Source organism: Rattus norvegicus, chromosome 2, assembly GCF_021556685.1.
Source record: "Rattus norvegicus strain SHRSP/BbbUtx chromosome 2, alternate assembly SHRSP_T2T, whole genome shotgun sequence".
In the NCBI taxonomy this organism is placed as follows: Eukaryota; Metazoa; Chordata; class Mammalia; order Rodentia; family Muridae; genus Rattus; species Rattus norvegicus.
The window spans coordinates 132,908,519-132,928,888 of record NC_141535.1 but is presented as its reverse complement, the minus strand read 5'-3'; the positions used below and the strand labels follow the sequence as shown (position 1 = coordinate 132,928,888).

Below are 20,370 nucleotides of genomic sequence, written 5' to 3'. Positions count from 1 at the left end.
AAGCTTGAGGGTGGATGATGGAAGGACTTTCCCTACCTTAAAGATCCACGACACGACATGCACTGATAGCTTGTTCATATCCACCTCTTCCTCTGAATCCAATTTGTCTTTTATTGTTTGGCACATTGTTATACTCGGACGTATTATAAAGACACCCTCGGTTGTGGGCCCTTCCCTTTTTAGTAGGGACAGCATGTCCTGAGAGGAAGGATGGAAATATCTGTCAGGCTTTCTGGAGCACAGAGCATTATTGGCTCCTTGATAACCAGACCAATGGTGTGCACAGGTGCAGTGCAAGTACTTGCATGGACACAGAGGCCCTCAGGCTGGTTTTGTGCCTCAATCTTCTGTTGTATAGAGCCCATGTTAACATTAATGTTTAAAGTTCATGCAACATTTCTTTTTATCAAATTTTCCAAAATAGTTAAGGGAGTAAATCAAACTTTTCCAAGAGATCGTCCCTGAATAACCCTCTCTCATCTTCTTATTTGAAAGCCAATGATTTGAGACACACTTTTTACTCCACATGGTGATAGAAGAAAAGGGTCATGTATTTAAGAAGCAGGATTTTGTCTTAGGAGAGCCAGAGAAGAACCATATGAGACATACCAGAATTGCCAAGGGCAGGTTGCCATCCTTACAAATGGAACTGAGTTCTCTTCCAAACAGTTTTCCTCCATTATTAACTTTTGGGGTGTTGCATACTTGGTCTGGGTGGGGCTCATAGCTCCTGTGCCACCACGATGATTTAGAAGTTCTTTGTTTCTTAAGAGTCTTTTCCTTCATATCTGATCAGGAGTTGAGATCATTACATGGGATAGTATAATTTATAAAGATCTTTTACAAAACTAAATTTCAATTGGAAAATGTCCCTATTTTAATAGGTTAATAATTCTGTTGTGTTTATACCTCCTTCTTCCCATATAATCTACACTGTTATTAATCTTACTGATGTCTCTAAGATATGGTCTAAATTTCTCTAGGTAGCATTCCCACAAGATGATGCTGTCTAACTCCACAGTGCATCATGAAATACTAGATGCCTTGGTTGAACAAGCTCCCTGAAATATGTACAGGCTGTTGCTTCAGTAAAAGACCCAGAAAAGGGAAGGATAGATGGGTGAGGTGGGAATAGGGGGGTTGGGGGCGTAGCACCCTCTTAGAGGCAGAGGCGCAGAGGGATGAAGTTGGTTATTCTTAGGTGGGGACCAGGAAGGGAACAACATTTCAAATGTAAATTTAATAATTATGAAAAAAGACAAAATTTAAAAGAAATCAAGTGCGTAAGTGGGAGGTTTCCAAGAAAAGAGAGTAAGGAGAAAGTATAAAAGTATTCTATCCTTTGCAAAATATTTTTAACAAATTAAAAATGCCCAGTCTTTCAATTTTAGGAACATTTCGACTCTAGATATAGGTATAAAGGATATGTTTATATAATTTTAAATGAGATTAGAGACTTGGCTATAAGCTTAAGTTAATTTGTATTGAAGTCTGCAACAGATTATCTTCAATCCCATAAGTCTACTTTTTCTATGTAGCTTTCATTGCAATAGTTTGTCAAAATGTAGTTCGTAAGTCACTTTGTGCTCTAATCATACAAACACTTGAGGGGCAATTTATCAGGATCCATGACTTAGGGCTGCAATTCTAATGGGACAAAAATGTGTGCACACAGTGCTTGGGAAACCAATTTATGGTGAATATCTGTCTGGAATAAATGAAAAGTTCTCCCTATAACCAAGCCTAGTCTTCACATCAGAATTTAGAGTTCTCTTCATATGGACCTGGAACATATTTTTTAGCTTTTGTTGTTGTTGTTGTTGTTGTTTATTACAGTGCCCCTCTCCCAAGCAATGAAATGATAGTATGCTGCGATATTTTATGACAAATTAAAATGGGAACTAAGAAAAGCCACCTTAAAAAGACGGTGGACTCACTTTTTTGCTGTTGGCTTCTGGCTGTGTTTCTGGGCCTTAAGATGAATTGCCCTTGTGCATCAGAGTTTAGATATTTCATGATCAGCCCAGGTAGGGAAGGGAAAGATGTAAAATGCCTTAAGTCCCGTGAACTGAAGTTCTTTTGAATATTTATCATTATAATGTCATGTGGATACTCATTTCCTATGAGAAAAAAAGAACATGAATTGTAACTAATGTAACTGAATATGGGCAAATCTTCTGATCCAATTTCGAATGCTTTGCTATATTTCTACTCTTCATATTTCTCCTCCTACTCCTCCTCCTCTTCCTTTTTCTTCTTTGGGATAATGAAGACTGTACACATGAGAACATTAGAACCCTATTCAGATAGTAGAATTAAGTTAGCTGAGAACTCTAAAAACAATGAGAAGAAAAATTTCCGTTTGCGACTTTGTTTAGAGAATATAGACCTAATGGTGCAATGTATTAGAAGGATTTTGGCTATATTCTGTTCTAACCGTTTGAAGACATGGCTGTTGGAGTGTTAATATCAATAAACATTTTACATCATTAGAATCCTACTTCACTTGTCTAACTTTATAGTAAGCAATTTAAATATTTCACACTGCATACATAAAATATGAGCACTAAATGTCTTCACAAAAATATTTGATATCCTATACTAGCAACAAAAAAGAACAATGAAAAGTCTAGATGAAAAAGGAGAAAACCAACCAAAGAGAAGCAAACAGCAGGAAGAATATCAGGTCTGAAATCAATTATAAATAGAATCCATAAAACCAAGATCTTGTTCTTTGAGAAAGTCAACAACACGCATAAATTGAAACTGACAAAAACTCTCAGAAATAGTATGCATATTAACAAAATCAGAAATGAAAAGGGAGACAAAACAGAAATTGAGGAAATTAAAAAAATCATCAGGTTTTACAACAAAAGACTATACTTTACAAAACTGGAAAATCTGGCCTTAATGGGAGATCATGCTCCTAAACCTTCAGAGATTTAAGTCACCTGTAGGAACATCAACTCTATGTGTTAGAGCTTCACACAGTTACCTTTGAAAAGACCAGCTTTGCAAGCACACTTGGTGATCTCAGATTTTTAATTCTTATACAAACTTTTCTGATAATTCTATTATCATTATTCATTTGGCAATAATCTAGTGTTGAAATAAAAGAAGGCAACACACCAAGTACCTGTGAGTAAGTCAGGTTGTCTCCAGAAATCAGAATATGATCTGTAACATTCAGTAACAGAATTACTTGTCATATGAGATGTGAACTGAATATTTAACATGGATTCAGAGAAATGGCTAGATTCATAAAATTCATTACAAAAAATCTATATAATTTGGAATAAAGAGAAAAAACTGAAGATATTACATTTTAGATTTAAACTTGTTTCTGTGTGTAAGACTTTTGCTCACATAAATGCCTGTTTACTATGTTGCACTTGGTGATTGTGCAGGTCAGATGTGGGAATTAGATTCCCTGAAACTGGAGTTATAGATGGTTGTGAGCTACCATGTGAGTGATGGAAATTCTTGAGATATCTCTCTAGCCAAGAGGATATTCTGTATTGATCACCAAATGATTTTTTAAATTGTTTTCTCCAGAAACAAGATGCCTAAAGCTTTGTTTTTTTTTTTTTTGCCTTTTCAGGAAAACTCTGTTTTTTCAAATAGAAAAGCACAGAAAAATTCCTGTCATTCTCAGACCGTTGCTTATGAGATGTTATCTTGTGTCTGAAGATCATATTAGTTATTAATTATGATTTAAATGAATGACATCATGTTTAAGTCATTTTGCTTTAGTGTTTAAGTATAAGACAAAGTAATGAAAACATTGGGAATACACCAAACTCAGCTAGTCCCTCTTTAGATTACCCTGTTATTACCTTGGAGTGCTCTTGGAGTTTCCCCAGGGCGAGGACAGAACCACAGTTGAAAATCTTCAATGTTCTGGAAGGCAAAAAGAACCAACCATCACAAATAAGCTGACACCAGAGTCTTGAAGAGTCTAGCAATTTCCTTTACTTATCATATCTAGCTCTCTAACAGGGAAACTATTTAGAGCACTATTAATGATATGTCTTCTGAACAGAGGATTGAGAAAACAGGACTGATTTCAGGAGAAAACCTTTGGGTACTTGCCTTTCCTCTTTGATGGAGCCTTGATCTACTGATCCACAATAAAATAAGAAGTTGCATTCAGCCATTACCACTAACCAAGACAAATATTATTATGTAATTTCTTACATCTGTGCATAGTGGGTGAGGAATATTGAACTTCAACTAAACATGAGCATAAAACCTAGTGCTCACAGATGCACATACTCATGGTGACTATGATAAGTTTAGCAAAGTATCATTTGAAAGATATGATAACTTCAACAACAGTGAACAAAATAGTCAAAAACAGAGAGTCTTTGAGTGTGCTTACAAGTGAAAACCGCTTTTGGCTTTCAATGAGAGATGTCCTGTCTGTGGAGATTAAGGATATGTGTCTATCCTGGAAAATAGACCCAATGCTGAAAAGAAGTTCTGGAATATATTTACTGCACACAGTGTGGTGGATCCATTTGAAACAACCATCTAATTAGAACATTATGTGGAAATATTGAGCACCCTCCAGGAGTGGCTCTAACTAGAATTATTAATTGTATTTTCTTGTAGACTCTTATTTAAAACCAATGACATTGTCCCATAAAGTTTTTAATTATTAAACTAGACACTAAAAACACACAAGCAGACACACCACCAACTACCCATCCACACCCCAACATACACAGAGAGGTGATAATGAAACAGAAAGAGAAAAAGTGTGAGAGAGAGCGGGAGGAAGGGAGAGGTAGAGGGGCATAGAGACAGAGAGACAGAGTAACGTGTAGATTCTCATTTTACAAACTCACAGAAAGTCATAGACATGTACACGCAAACCCATCACAACACTCACACATGCACAGTTAAACAGAGATACACGTGCACATTTCAAAATAGAAAAGCAAACATATATACAGATATGTATGCAGAAAGGACATTAAAAAACAGATACATTCATTAAAGATTTATTAAAGTTAAAAATAAATACCAGAATATGTACACTTACACCTCCAATCTGAGAAATTAAAACAAGAAGAAATGGGAAAGACGACAGAATTATATCCCAAATAGGGAGTATAGTCTAATTTTCATAAAAAATGAAAAGATGAAAAAACTCTTCCCTCCAACATTGGTTTCCTTTAAATTAGGTGTGAGCATGTAACAATTAATCACAATTTATTACAATGTATGTTTATTATCCAGTGAAACTAAACATATACCTCAAACCACTGGGGTATGAGTTCATTTCACATAAAAGTAGACATGAATTCAAGAAAAATATCACTCGCAGGACTATTACTATGTCTTCGATACCTTCACATTAAAAATGGATGCATTTGTAAGGTCTATTTGTCAATGTATCATGATCAAATTTCTTCTTTATTTACACATTTCCACATATGTGAATCTCAAAGGCAAAATTCCACTTTAAATCAAAGTAGACTGAAAGTAACTTACATGTTTTCTCATCATTGGTAGTAACTTGCTCATTATGTCATTCACTGTATCAAAGTTTGTAGCTTTTACATATAGAGGCTATAGAATGTAGAGAGAGAAAAAATGATATAAAATAACCTTAAAGCTCATGATGAAAACGTTACTATGATGTAATCATTATTTACAACTTATAATCTGTGACAACTCCTGTAATATATAACATTTTCATCCCATAAGATAAGTCTGGAAGACACTCTCTCTAACATATTTATCTTAAAATTAATACTTGATTACTGAGATATCAAACATAACTGTCACAGGTTGTGTATGATAAACGGTGACTTAGACACCATGGGTGCTAGAGCTCAGCATCCTGATTTTTCTTTAATTATGGCAGAAGTTAGTCAATGAGGGCCCTTAAAAAGAGAGAAGACACATTTGCTTCCTCCCAAGTGGACTTGCATCATTAGATCCTTACTCCATGGCTAGAGGGCACAGTTCTAAGGAAATGAGTATGAGAAGCAGAACAATTATTTTTATAATAATCAAAATCGGTGAGCCCTCTTATCATATCAGGGTTTTTATATACTAAAATTGTATACAGATATAGAGTGCTGAAATCCTTTAGGTGATAGATCTAGGAATCCATAATGATTATTTACAAACAAGACTCCATATCTTAACAATCCCAGGAAAAAAACAAGATATTTGTACTATTAGCTCTCTACTGCCTCTCATATTTAGATTCTGCTCCCAGACCTAAGAATACAGCATGAAATCAAAGCATAGTAATCAGAGAAGAAACCACTGATGTACTAGAAATCTAATACATAAACAGACAGTGAGTAGACAAATATGTTTTATGAAGTTAGTTTCTATAGTATCATATATCTTTGATAAGGATTTTAAGTGTCTAGGAAACATTTTCTACAGTAAGAAACACAGTGTAAGTGCTCCCTCCCTAACCATAGCAACACCCTTGAAACAAGCCATCTCTTTCACAGGTTTTATTCATTGTTTTTTTTTAAATTTTTTTGTATTAATCAACTGCTAGGCATAACCTATTACTTTGAAAATTATGAGTGTGTGTGTGTGTGTGTGTGTGTGTGTGTGTGTGTTTCTGAAGATTCATCCAAGACCCTAATGTTATATATCAGCTTAGTAGAATTTTATGAAAAGGACAACTTATACTAACTGATTTTGCATCTTGCTATGCAGAGGCTAACCATTATGAAAAAGCATCTTAGAATATGAAAAAAAAACAACTCTGATCTTGTAGTTGTAATGTAACTAGAAAGGAACCAATTTAAGGTTTGTTCAGAATGTAAATTTAATCATCAATGGATGAAATTATAGATCAGCCCTCAGAAATCATACATAGTAGAAGGAAATAAACACCTGCAAGTTTACTTTTTACATAAACATGGCACAATGAAATATGTACAACCATTCAAATACCACATACACACAGGAACAGAGATACACATACACACATGCACACAGACACACACACACACACACAAACACACACACACAAACAGTGCGAGCTTAGCACATTTAAAGTAAAGCTTCTGATATTTTGTTGAATATCTGAAAACATCTGTACAATTTTAAGTTAACATACTTTTATTATAAATAATTCCACAAAAGAAAGAGAGTAACTATTCATATAGGACTTTAATTCCATTATTGTAAAATATTTTGTTTTCAGACCATTAGAAACATATTAATGTCTAATTAATGATTGCAAAGATGTGTACATCTCTTCCTAATGGTGATTTTGTTTATAAAACAGATTTCAAGTCAAAGAGATTTTAAATATAATATTTTTGCCAGTAAGGTTTTAAAGCATGAAATCGAAAATATGGGGTTGGGGGTTTGGCTCAGTGGTAGAATGCTTGCCTAGCAAGTGCAAGGTCCTGGGCTCAGTCCCCAGCTCCGAAAAAAAAAAAAAAAGGAAAAAAAAAAACCCGAAAATATAACGGGTAGTTTTATTATATATGTTTAAATATTTCTTGATTCATGATGAACCACAGAAATGAAAGGAATACTTTTTATTTTTTCATCTTTATTAAATTGAGTATTTCTTATTTACATTCCGATTGTTATTCCCTTTCCCTGTTTCCGGGCCAAAATCCCCCTAACACCTACCCCTTCCCTTCTATATGAGTGTTCCCATCCCCATCACCCCCACATTACCGCCCTCCCCCCAACAATCACAGTCACTGGGGGTTCAGCCTTGGCAGGACCAAGGGCTTCTCCTTCCACTGGTGCTCTAACTAGGCTATTCATTGCTCTCTATGAGGTTGGAGCCCAGATTGAGTCCATGTATAGTCTGTGGGTAGTGGCTTAGTCCCTGGAAGCTCTGGTTGGTTGGCATTGTTGTTCATTTGGGGTCTCGAGCCCCTTCAAGCTCTTTCAGTCCTTTCTAAGATTCCTTCAACAGGAGTTCCATTCTGAGCTCAGTGGTTTGCTGCTGGCATTTGCCTCTGTATTTGCTGCATTCTGGCTGTGTCTCTCTGGACAGATCTACATCCTGTTCCTGTCAGCCTACACTTCTTTGCTTCATCCATCTTATTTAGTTTGGTGGCTGTATATGTATGGGCCACATGTGGGGCAGGCTCTGAATGGGTGTTCCTTTTGCCTCTGTTCTAAACTTTGCCTTCCTATTCCCTGCCAAGGGTATTCTTGTTCCCCATTTAAAGAAGGAGTGAAGCATTCGCATTTTGGTCATCCTCCTTGAGTTTCATGTGTTCTGTGCATCTAGGGTAATTCAAGCATTTTGGCTAATAGCCACTTATCAAGGAGTGAATACCATGTGTGTTTTTCTGTGATTTGAACACCATTTTTTATTAGGGTTATTTGTCTCTCTGGGGTCTAACTTCTTGGGTTCTTTGTATATTTTGGATATAAGCCCTCTATCAGTTGTTGGATTGGTAAAGATGTTTTCTAAATCTGTTGGTTGCCGTTTTGTCAAGGAACTCCACATCAACCAGATACACTCAAACTAATAGAAGAAAAACTAGGGCAGCATCTCAAACATATGGGCACAGGAAAAAATTTCCTGAACAAAACACCAATGGCTTATGCTCTAAGATCAAGAATCGACTAATGGGATCTCATTAAACTGCAAAGCTTCTGTAAGGCAAAGGACACTGTGGTTAGGACAAAATGGCAACCAACAGATTGGGAAAAGATCTTTACCAATCCCACAACAGGTAGAGGCCTTATATCCAAAATATACAAAGAACTCAAGAAGTTAGACCTCAGGGAGACAAATAACCCTATTAAAAAATGGGATTCAGAGCTAAACAAACAATTCACAGCTGAGGAATGCCGAGTGGCTGAGAAACCCCATAAAGAAATGTTCAACATCTTTAGTCATAAGGGAAATGCAAATCAAAACAACCCTGAGATTTCACCTCACACCAGTGAGAATGGCTAAGATCAAAAACTCAGGTGACAGCAAATGCTGGTGAGGATGCGGAGAAAGATGCACACTCCTCCATTGTTGGTGGGATTGCAGACTGGTACAACCATTCTGATAATCAGTCTGTAGGTTCCTCAGAAAATTGGACATTGAACTGCCTGAGGATCTAGCTATACCTCTCTTGGGCATTTACCCAAAAGATGCCCCAACATATAAAAAAGACACGTGCTCCACTATGTTCATCGCAGCCTTATTTATAATAGCCAGAAGCTGGAAAGAACCCAGATGCCCTTCAACAGAGGAATGGATACAAAAAATGTGGTACATCTACACAATGGAATATTACTCAGCTATCAAAAACAACGAGTTTATGAAATTCGTAGGCAAATGGCTGGAACTGGAAAATATCATCCTGAGTGAGGTAACCCAATCACAGAAAAACACACATGGTATGCACTCATTGATAAGTGGCTATTAGCCCAAATGCTTGAATTAGCCTAGATGCGTAGAACACATGAAACTCAAGACAGATGATCAAATTGTGAATATGTCACTCCTTCTTTAAAAGGGGGAACAAGAATACCCTTGGCAGGGAATAGAGAGGCAAAGATTAAAACAGAGACAGAAGGAACACCAATTCAGAGCCTGGCCCACATGTGGCCCATACATATACAGCCACCCAATTTTACAAGGTGGATGAAGCAAAGAAGTGCAGGCAGACATGAGCCGGATGTAGATCTCTCCTGAGAGACAGAGCCAGAGTACAGCAAATACAGAGGCGAATGCCAGCAGCAAACCACTGAACTGAGAACAGGAATCAGAGAAATAACTGGAAAGCTTGAAGGGGCTCGAGACCCCATATGAACAACAATGCCAAGCAACCAGAGCTTCCAGGGACTAAGCCACTACCTAAATACTATACATGTACTGACCCTGGACTCTGACCTCATAGGAAGCAATTAATATCCTAGTAAGAGCACCAGTGGAAGGGGAAGCCCTGGGTCCTTCTAAGACTGAACCACCAGTGAACGTGATTGTTGGGGGGAGGGCGACAATGGCGGGAGGATGGGGAGGGGAACACCCATAAAGAAGGGGAGGGGGAGGGATTAGGGGGATGTTTGCCAGGAAACCGGGAAAGGGAATAACACTCGAAATGTAAATAAGAAATACTCAAGTTAATAATAAAAAAAAAGAAAGGTAGAAGAATGTTTTGATGATCTGATAATATCTCTTAAAGTACAAAAGGAAATAAAAGTTATCATAACATGAATAAAAACTAAAGATTATGTATTCCAATCTTCTGAACCACACCAAAGTTATTCAGTAATAATGGGAGGATAAAATATTAAAGCACTAGAGTCATGGGAGAAAATTAGTAAAAATGTTCATTTTAAAGGAATTGGATCTAAGTCACAATAGTGTTGAACATCTAATGAAATATTGTTCATGTACAATGCTAAGCGTTTGCCACAGCTGAAGTTAAACAGCAGAGGCAAGAGGACATTTCCCTATGGGACGCTGTGGTCTTCTGCTCTTCTCTGTCCTGAGGGCACAAATGGTCAGCCAAGTTAGTGATTATTACCTGATTTATGACACTGACTCGAAATTTATTTTATACTATATTTAATTACTGTTTTGTATAACATAGTCTTGGTAAGAAGAAGAAATTGCTTGGTGATCTAAAATGCCTTCATTATTTTCATAGTATCCACAGTGATGTGTAAGAACACTGACTCTAGGTCCATTTCATACCCATTAGTAATTTTGAAAGACAGAGTGATGGTGATTCCTGAGCCACAGTCTATTCTGCTTTATAGTAGGAAATGTCTTCAATGCTCTACATGCTACATAATAGTTAAATTTTTGATCAGCACTAAACCCAATACTGGAAAGTAGACAATAATATAAGCATTAAAAAATAGACAATTATTCAGTAGATAGTTAAGTTTAACTCAATCATAGAAAGACTGTATAGTATGTGTGAAGTTGTTAGTTTTATCCTAAACACTGTACACAAAGATGAACACACACACACACACACACACACACACACACACACGCACACACACACACACGCACACACACACACACACACACCACTGTTAAATTTATAAGGTTGATTTTTGAACAGTAGTTACATGCAACAAATCCTTATGACTAATTATTCAAATGAATATGAGGATAAAATGCCATGATTTTGTAGCTGGTGTTCAAGTGCAGCTGTGAGGCTGCACAGAAAGGGCCATAGAGAAAGAGCACAGGATGGAGATAAAGAGCTAAAATATCACTGACCAGTTAGGTATCGAGAGAAACTGTAAATCTTTATGATAACCTCATATAACAAGAATGGTTTACTAGTCACTAATATTTTAAGATTAATAAGGAATAATGCAAACACCACACAAGTCTACATATAAGCAATAAGGCTGCATGACGGGGCAGTTTAATTGTAGTAATAATACTTCATTTGGAATTATAAGCTGTTGGAACTATCTGAGTCAATTTTCAGTGATTTAACAAAAATTATTTCCTCTTTTCGGGACTCTAGTACATGAATCAGTCTTGTTTCATGTTGTTTTCCCCATATTACATATGAATGTCCTATGTCTGCCTGGAATACAGACAGAATATCCACATAATACTGCTTAAATTCTCTCCCTCTTTCCCTCACTCAGGCCCTCCCTCTCTCTCTCCCTCTCTCCTCCTCTTCCTCTCTCCCCATCTATGCTCTTCTTAAGTCTCCATCTTCCATTACTTTACAAACTGTCTTTCTCCTAGTCATGAACTTTGAGTAGTAGTTTTCGTTTGTATTCACATACAGTGTCACAGTGTGCAATGTCCTCAGTGGATATCTGCAGGGATAAATCTATTTTGTTCTGCTTCTTCGCATCTCGTATGGATCTGTCAAATGAAAAATAGCATACAATACAGCAAAATGAATTAGTCCCTTTTTTCAAGCTAATCCCTTAATGTTTTTTCAGAATCATCTTAGCTTTCCATACAAGAAAATAAGTTCATCAATATTTTTCATTCGACTGGTGACACTCAAAAATGTTTTAGAAACTAAGACAGAGTCAGGTAATAGCACATTGACCTAAGTAAGATATCCAGTCCTGAAAATGATGTGTCTGAAACAAACAGAATTGCAGAAATCTGCTTGACCTCAAAGGAGGAAGCAGCAGATGGTTTGAATGTGCATGGTGGAGTGACATCTACTTAGTGAAATTTAAAGTTAAGACTTGAGAGAATTGTTTATTCCAATACAAAGAGGAAATAATACATGCAGAACTTCCTCAAAATTAATAAAATAAGCAATGGACAGGAGAATATAAAGCATTATCCATCACCATCTAATTAACAGCTGATTTTGAGACAGACTATCAAATAAACATACAGAAACTGAAACACATACTGCCATTCCTACATCACCAAGAATTAAAATATGAACGTAAGTAAAATACCTTTGTAGAAAGAAGTTCCACCAAATGGTCTCTTCCATGGAACTGTAAAATTGAAAAAAAAAAGAGTTGTGATAAATGGTAAGATTTTTAAGGTTATTATGCATAAAAATATCTTAAGTTTATGGCCATTAATTATGGTATAGTTGTATTTGGTAGTCTACACATGACTCCATTTTTATTTTTTTTTTGGTTCTTTTTTTCGGAGCTGGGGATCGAACCCAGGGCCTTGCGCTTCCTAGGCAAGCGCTCTACCACTGAGCTAAATCCCCAACCCCATGACTCCATTTCTTAAGGGCCTAATATTTTGGACTGGAAAAGCTTTCATATGACACTTTACCATTTCTAAATATAATAATTCTCATATTCGATAAGGGTGAAATACTAAGCATTAAATAATCATCTTTAGAGATTTTACGAAAGGAGTAGAAAATATTCGAAGAACAACAAAAGGTGATCTCTTCTCTCAGCGTCTATGACAAATGCTTTTCCATGTAAAGAGCAAACTCACAGAGCTTAGAATTCTCATAAAACTTTTGTTTATGTTATTTGAATCAACTATGTAATGACACTAAGAGTTTGGGAAGAAGAATGAAAAGAGCTCTAATTAGAGGTATGCATGAATTTTCCATGTAGAAAAGAAATTTGAATTTTGGTGTATGCTTGTCTAGAGCAGAATGTATATGCTACACAATCCCTTTGATTCTCACAACTGCACTCAAGATAATATCAATATGTCCATAGCACATCTTCTCAGGAAAGATAAGAATGCAAATTTGAAATTTTCCTGATCATTTTGGGGAGAAGAATGTATAGGATATAGTAACATCTTGTCCTGTTAATATTCTTATTAGAAGACTTCTGTCCTACCCCAGAGATCTGGTGTAGTCTTGATGAACATAAGAAATCAAAACAAAGAACCTACCTACATGTAGAAATGCATATGGTGAAGAGTATAGAAAATCTAGGCTCATCATAGATGGGGGAAAATTGAGTTGTCCTCCTATATACCGACAGAATAAAATTGATTCTAGTTTTTCAACCATTTTGGGATGATGAAAGTTTTTGGTGAAAGAAGTTACTGGAAACACATTCTTCAACGGTCACCAATAGCCATAGCCTGATTATTGTTTTTTAATTGAAGAATTTTAGAATGAGTGTACTCATTCACTGGGAAGTGAATTATGCACAATTAGTTTAACCCACAATTTCTGAAACTATCCTCTTGTGATCACAGATCAGAAATCAATGTCTTACCGAAAGGTGACAACAGCATTTCCCATTGGCCAATATAGGTAAATGGTTTTGGAAGCAGGGCTGTTGTCTGTCCTGAATATGTCTGTTTCATCTCCAATCCACAGGTAAGTCAATGGAATGACATGCTTTACTTTAAACTTCTTCTTATTTCTAGAAAGAGAATTGAATATCTCTGTTAGTTTAATTTGCATGGTAGTTGGAGTTGTGCTAAGACCCAGTTCTTCCTGCCCCAGAGCAAAGGAGCACACATTCATTTCTATATTCAAGCAGAGCTTCATTTTTAGAAAGTGACCTATTTCAATATTTCTTACCTGGATTTAGTTAAGTAATAACCATTTTGCTTTGTTTTTTCTCATAATACACAAAGAAAATTATTTCAACATTTTTATTTTTTCAGTTCATTTCAACATTTTTATTTTAATTAATTACATGTAACAATCTTTCTAGAATAAAAACAAAAATATCGTTTGACTTAAAAAATCCATTTTCTGTTGTCCATCTCCCTGAACTAAATAAATCAATTACCTCATTCCAGTAGCTACTTTAGGAAACCTACAAAGTACATATCACACAAGTAACCAAAAAGATGATACTTTTTTACAATAATTTAGCCAAATAATTAGAATTATGTCTTCCTATCAAGCATGTGATATTATTACATTTATTTTTAAGAAACAACATTCTTTGAAGTATTAATTTCCTTCATTTTCATTCTTTTTATGAGTAATTTGCTCTCCCAGAATTCTACATACAAATACAATTTGTTTAATGATTTTTTGTAACTTTCTCCTTTCCATTCTACCCCCTGACAGGTCTCCTTCCCACATTCATGTTTTTTTTTAATTTTTTTTATAGTGATGGACCTAATATAATCTAGTGTGTTTTCTGTGTAAACCCAGGTATTAAACTTTCCTTCGAATATTTGTGAGCTAATATGTGGCTACATAACTGAAGACATAAATGACTCCCTCTCTACTTCAAGGGACATAATATCACAAGAATAAGCCATGATCCAAAAAATCCTTATATAATCCTTTAATATTGGAAACATGTGAAGACTAATTACACTACAGAGAAATATTCCTCATATAATCTAATGAGCATGCTATATTCAAATTACAAGCCATCATGTAAGATTTAGTTCACGATATAAATACACATGTCTCAATAATATGAGACAGTTATATTTACATTTAAATTCACCATTGGGCACATCTGAATGTATATATATACATATATATACATATATATACATATACATACATATATATATTATATATATGCATACATAAGAATAAAAAATCCCAAGAATTGCTTGAACCTAAAATTTCTCATTCCAAGGTCTGATAAAAGATAATCTTCCTTGAAAATGGAAATAGATAATCTTTTCTTATAATCTTGATAACCTTTTTATAATATGAATATGATTCTAAAAATAGTTTTAATTACTATTGCAACATGACAGAAGGGACCATATTAACTGGCTTAGGAAACCAACCATTTCCGTTTCCTTTATTCTCACAACACAAAGTGAAGTTCACTTCCTTCCACCAACTATACTTATAGGGTAAATAAATGATCAGTTTGTTTTGGTTTACATTTCACATAAGTTGCTTAATATCTTTTAAAATAAAATGTAAAGATCTCCCAGTGTGGAAAGAAATGTAGCTGAGTAGAAAAACAAGAAAAATGGACAGATTGATAGTCAGCCAGTCCATTCTCTTACTATTAGCCTGCTTCCTTTAGACACTAACTACCATTTTCTATGAATGAGCTCACATGACTGTTCAGGGTTGAAAGAAAAATATACCCAGTTGGAGTATTTATAATGTATAGAAGAACTCTCAACTGAATATATTATTTTTCTCACAATCTGTGAAATGGATTTCTTGGGAAAATAATTCACTGATGATCAGAAAATTTAACCCGATGCCCCCAAAATGGAATAGACTATTTTATTGATGTCTGTCTGATAATTTTATGTACTTATTAGAAAAGCACTTAAAATATCTACTTGATGATGTCAGCACCAACAACACACGTTCTAGAATAATAAGAAGGCTATTATCATGACCAGTGGGCATTAGGTATGATATGGTCCAAAAAACCCCTCTATGGCCATAAATTGCAATATAACCATGCACATAGCTTCATTCAATTACATCAGTTTATTCTAGTGTCTACAGAGTCAACAAGCAAGACTTAGTGCCAGCAGTTTCCTTGATTAGTGCAGGGATAGGAGTTGCTTCCTGTCTCTTCATGCTAATCTAGAAGCTATGAGGTCAGGAGACTTTCATGGGTAGCCCCTTATGACCAACCATCTTGCTTCTATAATCTATCTATAAACACCAAGCAAGAAGGCTCCTGCTTATCATGGATTTAATATTTTATTTAGAGAAATGTGTCCCTGTATAGTTCACAAGTCTCTCATTATGAGTTGTAATACCCATAAGTTAGTTTTAACAAAGCTAGAAATGTGGACACGTGCTAGCATAACTGTCTGCTTGGTAGCTTGTTGCTAGCATTTTGCCAGATTCAAGAGCAGAGTAGTACCTTAATTCATTTTTTAAATGTGCCCAAGGAATGCGTCAAAAAATTGGAAATATGTAGGTTTAGTCTACTAAGCATCAACTCTATTTAAAGAAGGAAATGCCACTAAGGAAAATTGAGAGTAAGAGAACCCACCCCCCCCGTAGGAATTTCACACGGCTGCTTATCTAATGCCAAATATACATTCCTGAAAACACAAATACACCCAGTATTATACTGAGTGAACAGATTTTATTTAAATACTTAGAAACTATACATATATATGTATACCTGCATATCTATTATATATGAGTATCTTAAGTTAGCTTCCATATAAAATAATGTGTAAGAACAAGTAATAAAAAACACAAAGCCATGACTTTAAAAGAGAACAAGGAGGGATATATGAAAGGACATGGAAGATGAAAATGAAGGAGAGTAGTGAAGTAATTATAATCTCAACAATAAAAGATAGTTTAAATAGTTTCGTACATTCAGTCCTTTCCATTGTGTGGCCTCTTATAGTAAGGAATGCATGATGTGTATACTTACAGTTTAGTGGAGACAACCAAAACATCACTGAGCAGTGTGAGATATCGTTTATTTCTTTTCCATCCTCTTCGGAAAACCACGGCTCCTTGGCAAACCATGGCTTGATTTTTTTCTCCCACATCTTCCTCCTCAATCATTTCCATGTTGAAAAAAAAAGAATTATCTTCATACAGGGCTCCACCTAGCAGAAAAAGTATTCAGTGGATAAGTTCTAAGACCGATATTCATACTATAATTCAAAGGGAGAATGGTGTTAAAATACAGACTCAATTTTCCAAGCATGATTCTCTTGAGCTATAGACAGCTTTCAAATGTAACAGAAAATATGTTATGTATGAAGGAAACTATTGGGAACATATTGAAGAACTAGCATCTTTTCAGAAGTGGGAACCTTTTCCAAAGAGTCATGGGAATAGTTTGAAGAAGTGTAATTGGAAGGATCTAGAGAAATCGTTCTCAAACTGTATTTGCTGCAACACTTTAATGTGGACTCTAAAGTTGTGGTGATACCATCCAACTAAGCTATTGCACTGCTAATGTATAATTAAAAATGTGAAACTGTTTTGAATCTTAATGTAGATATACGTTATGACAGATATCAGATATGTTACTCTGAGAAAATGCCATAACTAAACCTTTGTAAGCTAACAGAGTAGATGTGAAGAAAATAATCAGGTTATCTTATTGATTTAGTTAGACTTCTGGGAGGGACTCAGAAATGCCAGGCTTGGTCCAGCTCAAGATACAGTAAAGAAAGATTCCTGATGGTAACAAACAAATAAACAAACAAACAACAACAACAACAATAACAAAAATGAAAAAGAAAACAAGCATTCATAAAATTTGTGAAATTGGTCTTTTCTAACAAAGGTACATATTTTCCTTGTGGCAAAAGGGACATATGACTCTCCATTGACTTGTTCTTATAGGATATCAATTCCCATTCTGATCTTCTTTATTCCGGAAGTGGGTAAACATACTAGTTATAAATTTAAAATCCCCATCTAGGTTTCTGATCTTTTCCAACATCCCGTCTGCTACCTCACCATATTAACTCCTAATATGTACTAGAAAACTCCCACCTCTCTGTGATTCCATTTTCCTGACCAAGCTATCTCCATTTTTCTCTTCTGATAGTATTCCTTTTTTCTCAGACTTGGTCATATCAAACCTGTTTCTTTTCTCTATATCCTGAAATATTCCAGATGCCTCTGAACATTTGTTCTCTCTTATCCATAATAAAATTGTTACTCTAATAAATGAGTGGCTTCTGTTTTCATGGTTCCTTTACTTTCCCTGCTCATTCAGTTTGGATATTTAAAATATATAGTTACTCAAGTGCCTGTAATTCATCCCACAAATTTATTACATCTTTCAAAGAATTTGTACAGAAATATCCTAGCTTTCATTTAGAAAGGACTTAAGACTCACATGAATCAAAGCGTCAAAGAGAGAACAGCCATGGTTGCCATCACACACATCAAGCAATAATGAAAAGATATCTTTAAACATAGTATTACCACAGTTTCATGATGAACATTATTGAAAGTAAATGACCACGCCGTGAAAGGTGTGCATTTGTAATCTGAGTCAATGTTGAATAATGAGAATTAGAATCCAATGAACACAAAACATGTTGGAAAAAATAACAATTTCTTGAAAACCAGAGAATTCTTACATTGTGGATTAGATTAACCAGTTTCTTAAAAAAAAAACAAAAAACAAAAAACAAAAAAAAACATTATCTGCTGTTATGGTGGGTAATCCATAGGGAATAAGCATAAAATAATCCTGACTTCTAATTTGTGCAGTTTTTAAAAATTTACAGAAATTAATCTCCTCTGTAGCTCAAATATACCCCTCTCCATGTGATAACTTTGATTCTGTTGAAGATTGGTATTGAATTTGCTACAATGATTACCTTTCAAGAAACAACTCTGAGTGGAGAGTTATTTCACATGATCTGGAAGGATCAAGACAGAACATTTCCTGATACCATAAGTCTATCATAGAATCAAATTATATAAATACATACCTTTTCAGACGAGCCTGCAATGAAGAATTTATCAAACAATGTGAAATTTTCGTTCGCCTTCCTGCTGCTAAACACCAAACTGGTTACTGCAGTGGCTAGAAAGCAACTGAAGTCTGAGGATTCTGTAGTTGTCAGGCTGAAGAACCATTGTGATGTCAATATTCTAAGGCTCATGCCAGCTGGCAGAGTGACATGTGCATTCCATTTCTCTCCCTGTAGCTTTAAAACATGGAATACTCAAGTGGAACCACGAGTGTTTGTAATGAATAACACTGTCACAACTATAGGTATACATATAGATGTAGACATAGCTGTATGTTGTAGATGAGATAGAAGACAAATACATGGATGGATAGGTAGATAGACATGTGTATGATAAGAGTAATATTGTGAGATGCATATGAATCCTAGAAGATTGTCAATTCTTATTTTTTTCAACATAAGGTTCCTTATGAAAAAGGTAGCATGGAGACTTCATTAACACTGTGAACTTAGAGCTGAAGAGACATAAAATCACAAGGAACTGTAAATTGGAATGTGCTAAATTTACTGACAGAGAATCAGAAACCTTCACATAATTCTATGAAGCCAGACAGCTTTGAAGGATACAGAGGAGGATACACAATTATTAATATATAGTAAATTTTATAGAATTTATCCTAGAGAAAAACAATTGTAATTGAAACAACCTGAGAGATACTCTATAAATCTCAGAATTATTCATGAAGTGTAACAGGGAAATGTCATCATTCTAGAAAGGTCATATGAAATTCGAATGTCTATATCTTTAAATAGATAGAATTTTGGCAATAGTTTAATTATTCTTCTGCAAACTATATGTAATAATTCAGTACTTATTAAGAGTAAAATTGTATCAAATTAAAGTTCTCTGTAAAAATTTGCTGTTGCTTAATTCTGGTTTCACATGACTGATATATTGAAGTACTGTAAATAAGAGAATATAATAAAGAAATTTATGTATTCAAATGCCACAAATAACCCTTTATAATCTTCCATGAATAGATGTGAAGAAAATTAGTTTTAATTAATTATTTAATTAGGTATGCCTCCAAAATTTTAGATATCCAGATGCCAGACTCAATCTCCTATCTAGATGTCCATTCCCTTCCTAATTTTCCTGTCTCGTTCTACAGGATGGAAACTCTCTAAACGTTCTAGAATATTATTCCTTATGAAGGCGAATTTATTCTGGCCCAACTACTTTTAATTTTTCTCATGACTTTCTCCCTTTTCTACTGGAAAGGCTTGGTTACATGAAGTTGTTTTTCTCTCTGCCATGAGCTCTCTCTATATGCACTCTCTCATCTATAATAAAAGCCTTCCCTCTATTAATATAGTGACTACTAATTTGATGGTTTATCTACTGTGTCCTCCAACACATTTTGAATATTTAAGATATACTTTTACTTGAGAATGAAATTTTGATTAAATCGTATGTTACCTCTTTCAAGAAATGTCGAGAGACACCATTACTTTTATTTAAAAAACCGTTGGTGATTGGGGATTTAGCTCAGTTGTAGAGCGTTTGCCTAGAAAGCCAAAGGCCCTGGGTTCCTACCCAGCTCAGAAGAAAAAAAAAAAGAGAGAAAAGAGAGAAAAAAATAAAACCT

The 20,370-nt window shown here is 35.1% G+C and overlaps 1 protein-coding gene across 1 annotated transcript in view; it reads right to left on the bottom strand.

The window, feature by feature from the left end:
- Nucleotides 1-18,895, bottom strand: part of LOC134478921 (uncharacterized) — a 45,098-nt gene extending 26,203 nt beyond the window's left edge. Inside the window, exons 1-10 of the mRNA XM_087637187.1 lie at nt 18,740-18,895; nt 16,705-16,885; nt 13,624-13,773; nt 12,370-12,411; nt 11,728-11,809; nt 5,500-5,577; nt 3,837-3,900; nt 1,938-2,120; nt 610-788; nt 37-198 (exon numbers count right to left, since the gene is read on the bottom strand). Of these exons, the coding sequence (XP_087493313.1) occupies nt 37-198; nt 610-788; nt 1,938-2,120; nt 3,837-3,900; nt 5,500-5,577; nt 11,728-11,809; nt 12,370-12,411; nt 13,624-13,773; nt 16,705-16,847 (1,083 nt within the window). The 5' untranslated portion in view covers nt 16,848-16,885; nt 18,740-18,895. The remainder of the gene's footprint in view (nt 1-36; nt 199-609; nt 789-1,937; nt 2,121-3,836; nt 3,901-5,499; nt 5,578-11,727; nt 11,810-12,369; nt 12,412-13,623; nt 13,774-16,704; nt 16,886-18,739) is intronic.
- Nucleotides 18,896-20,370: the final 1,475 nt, after the last annotated feature.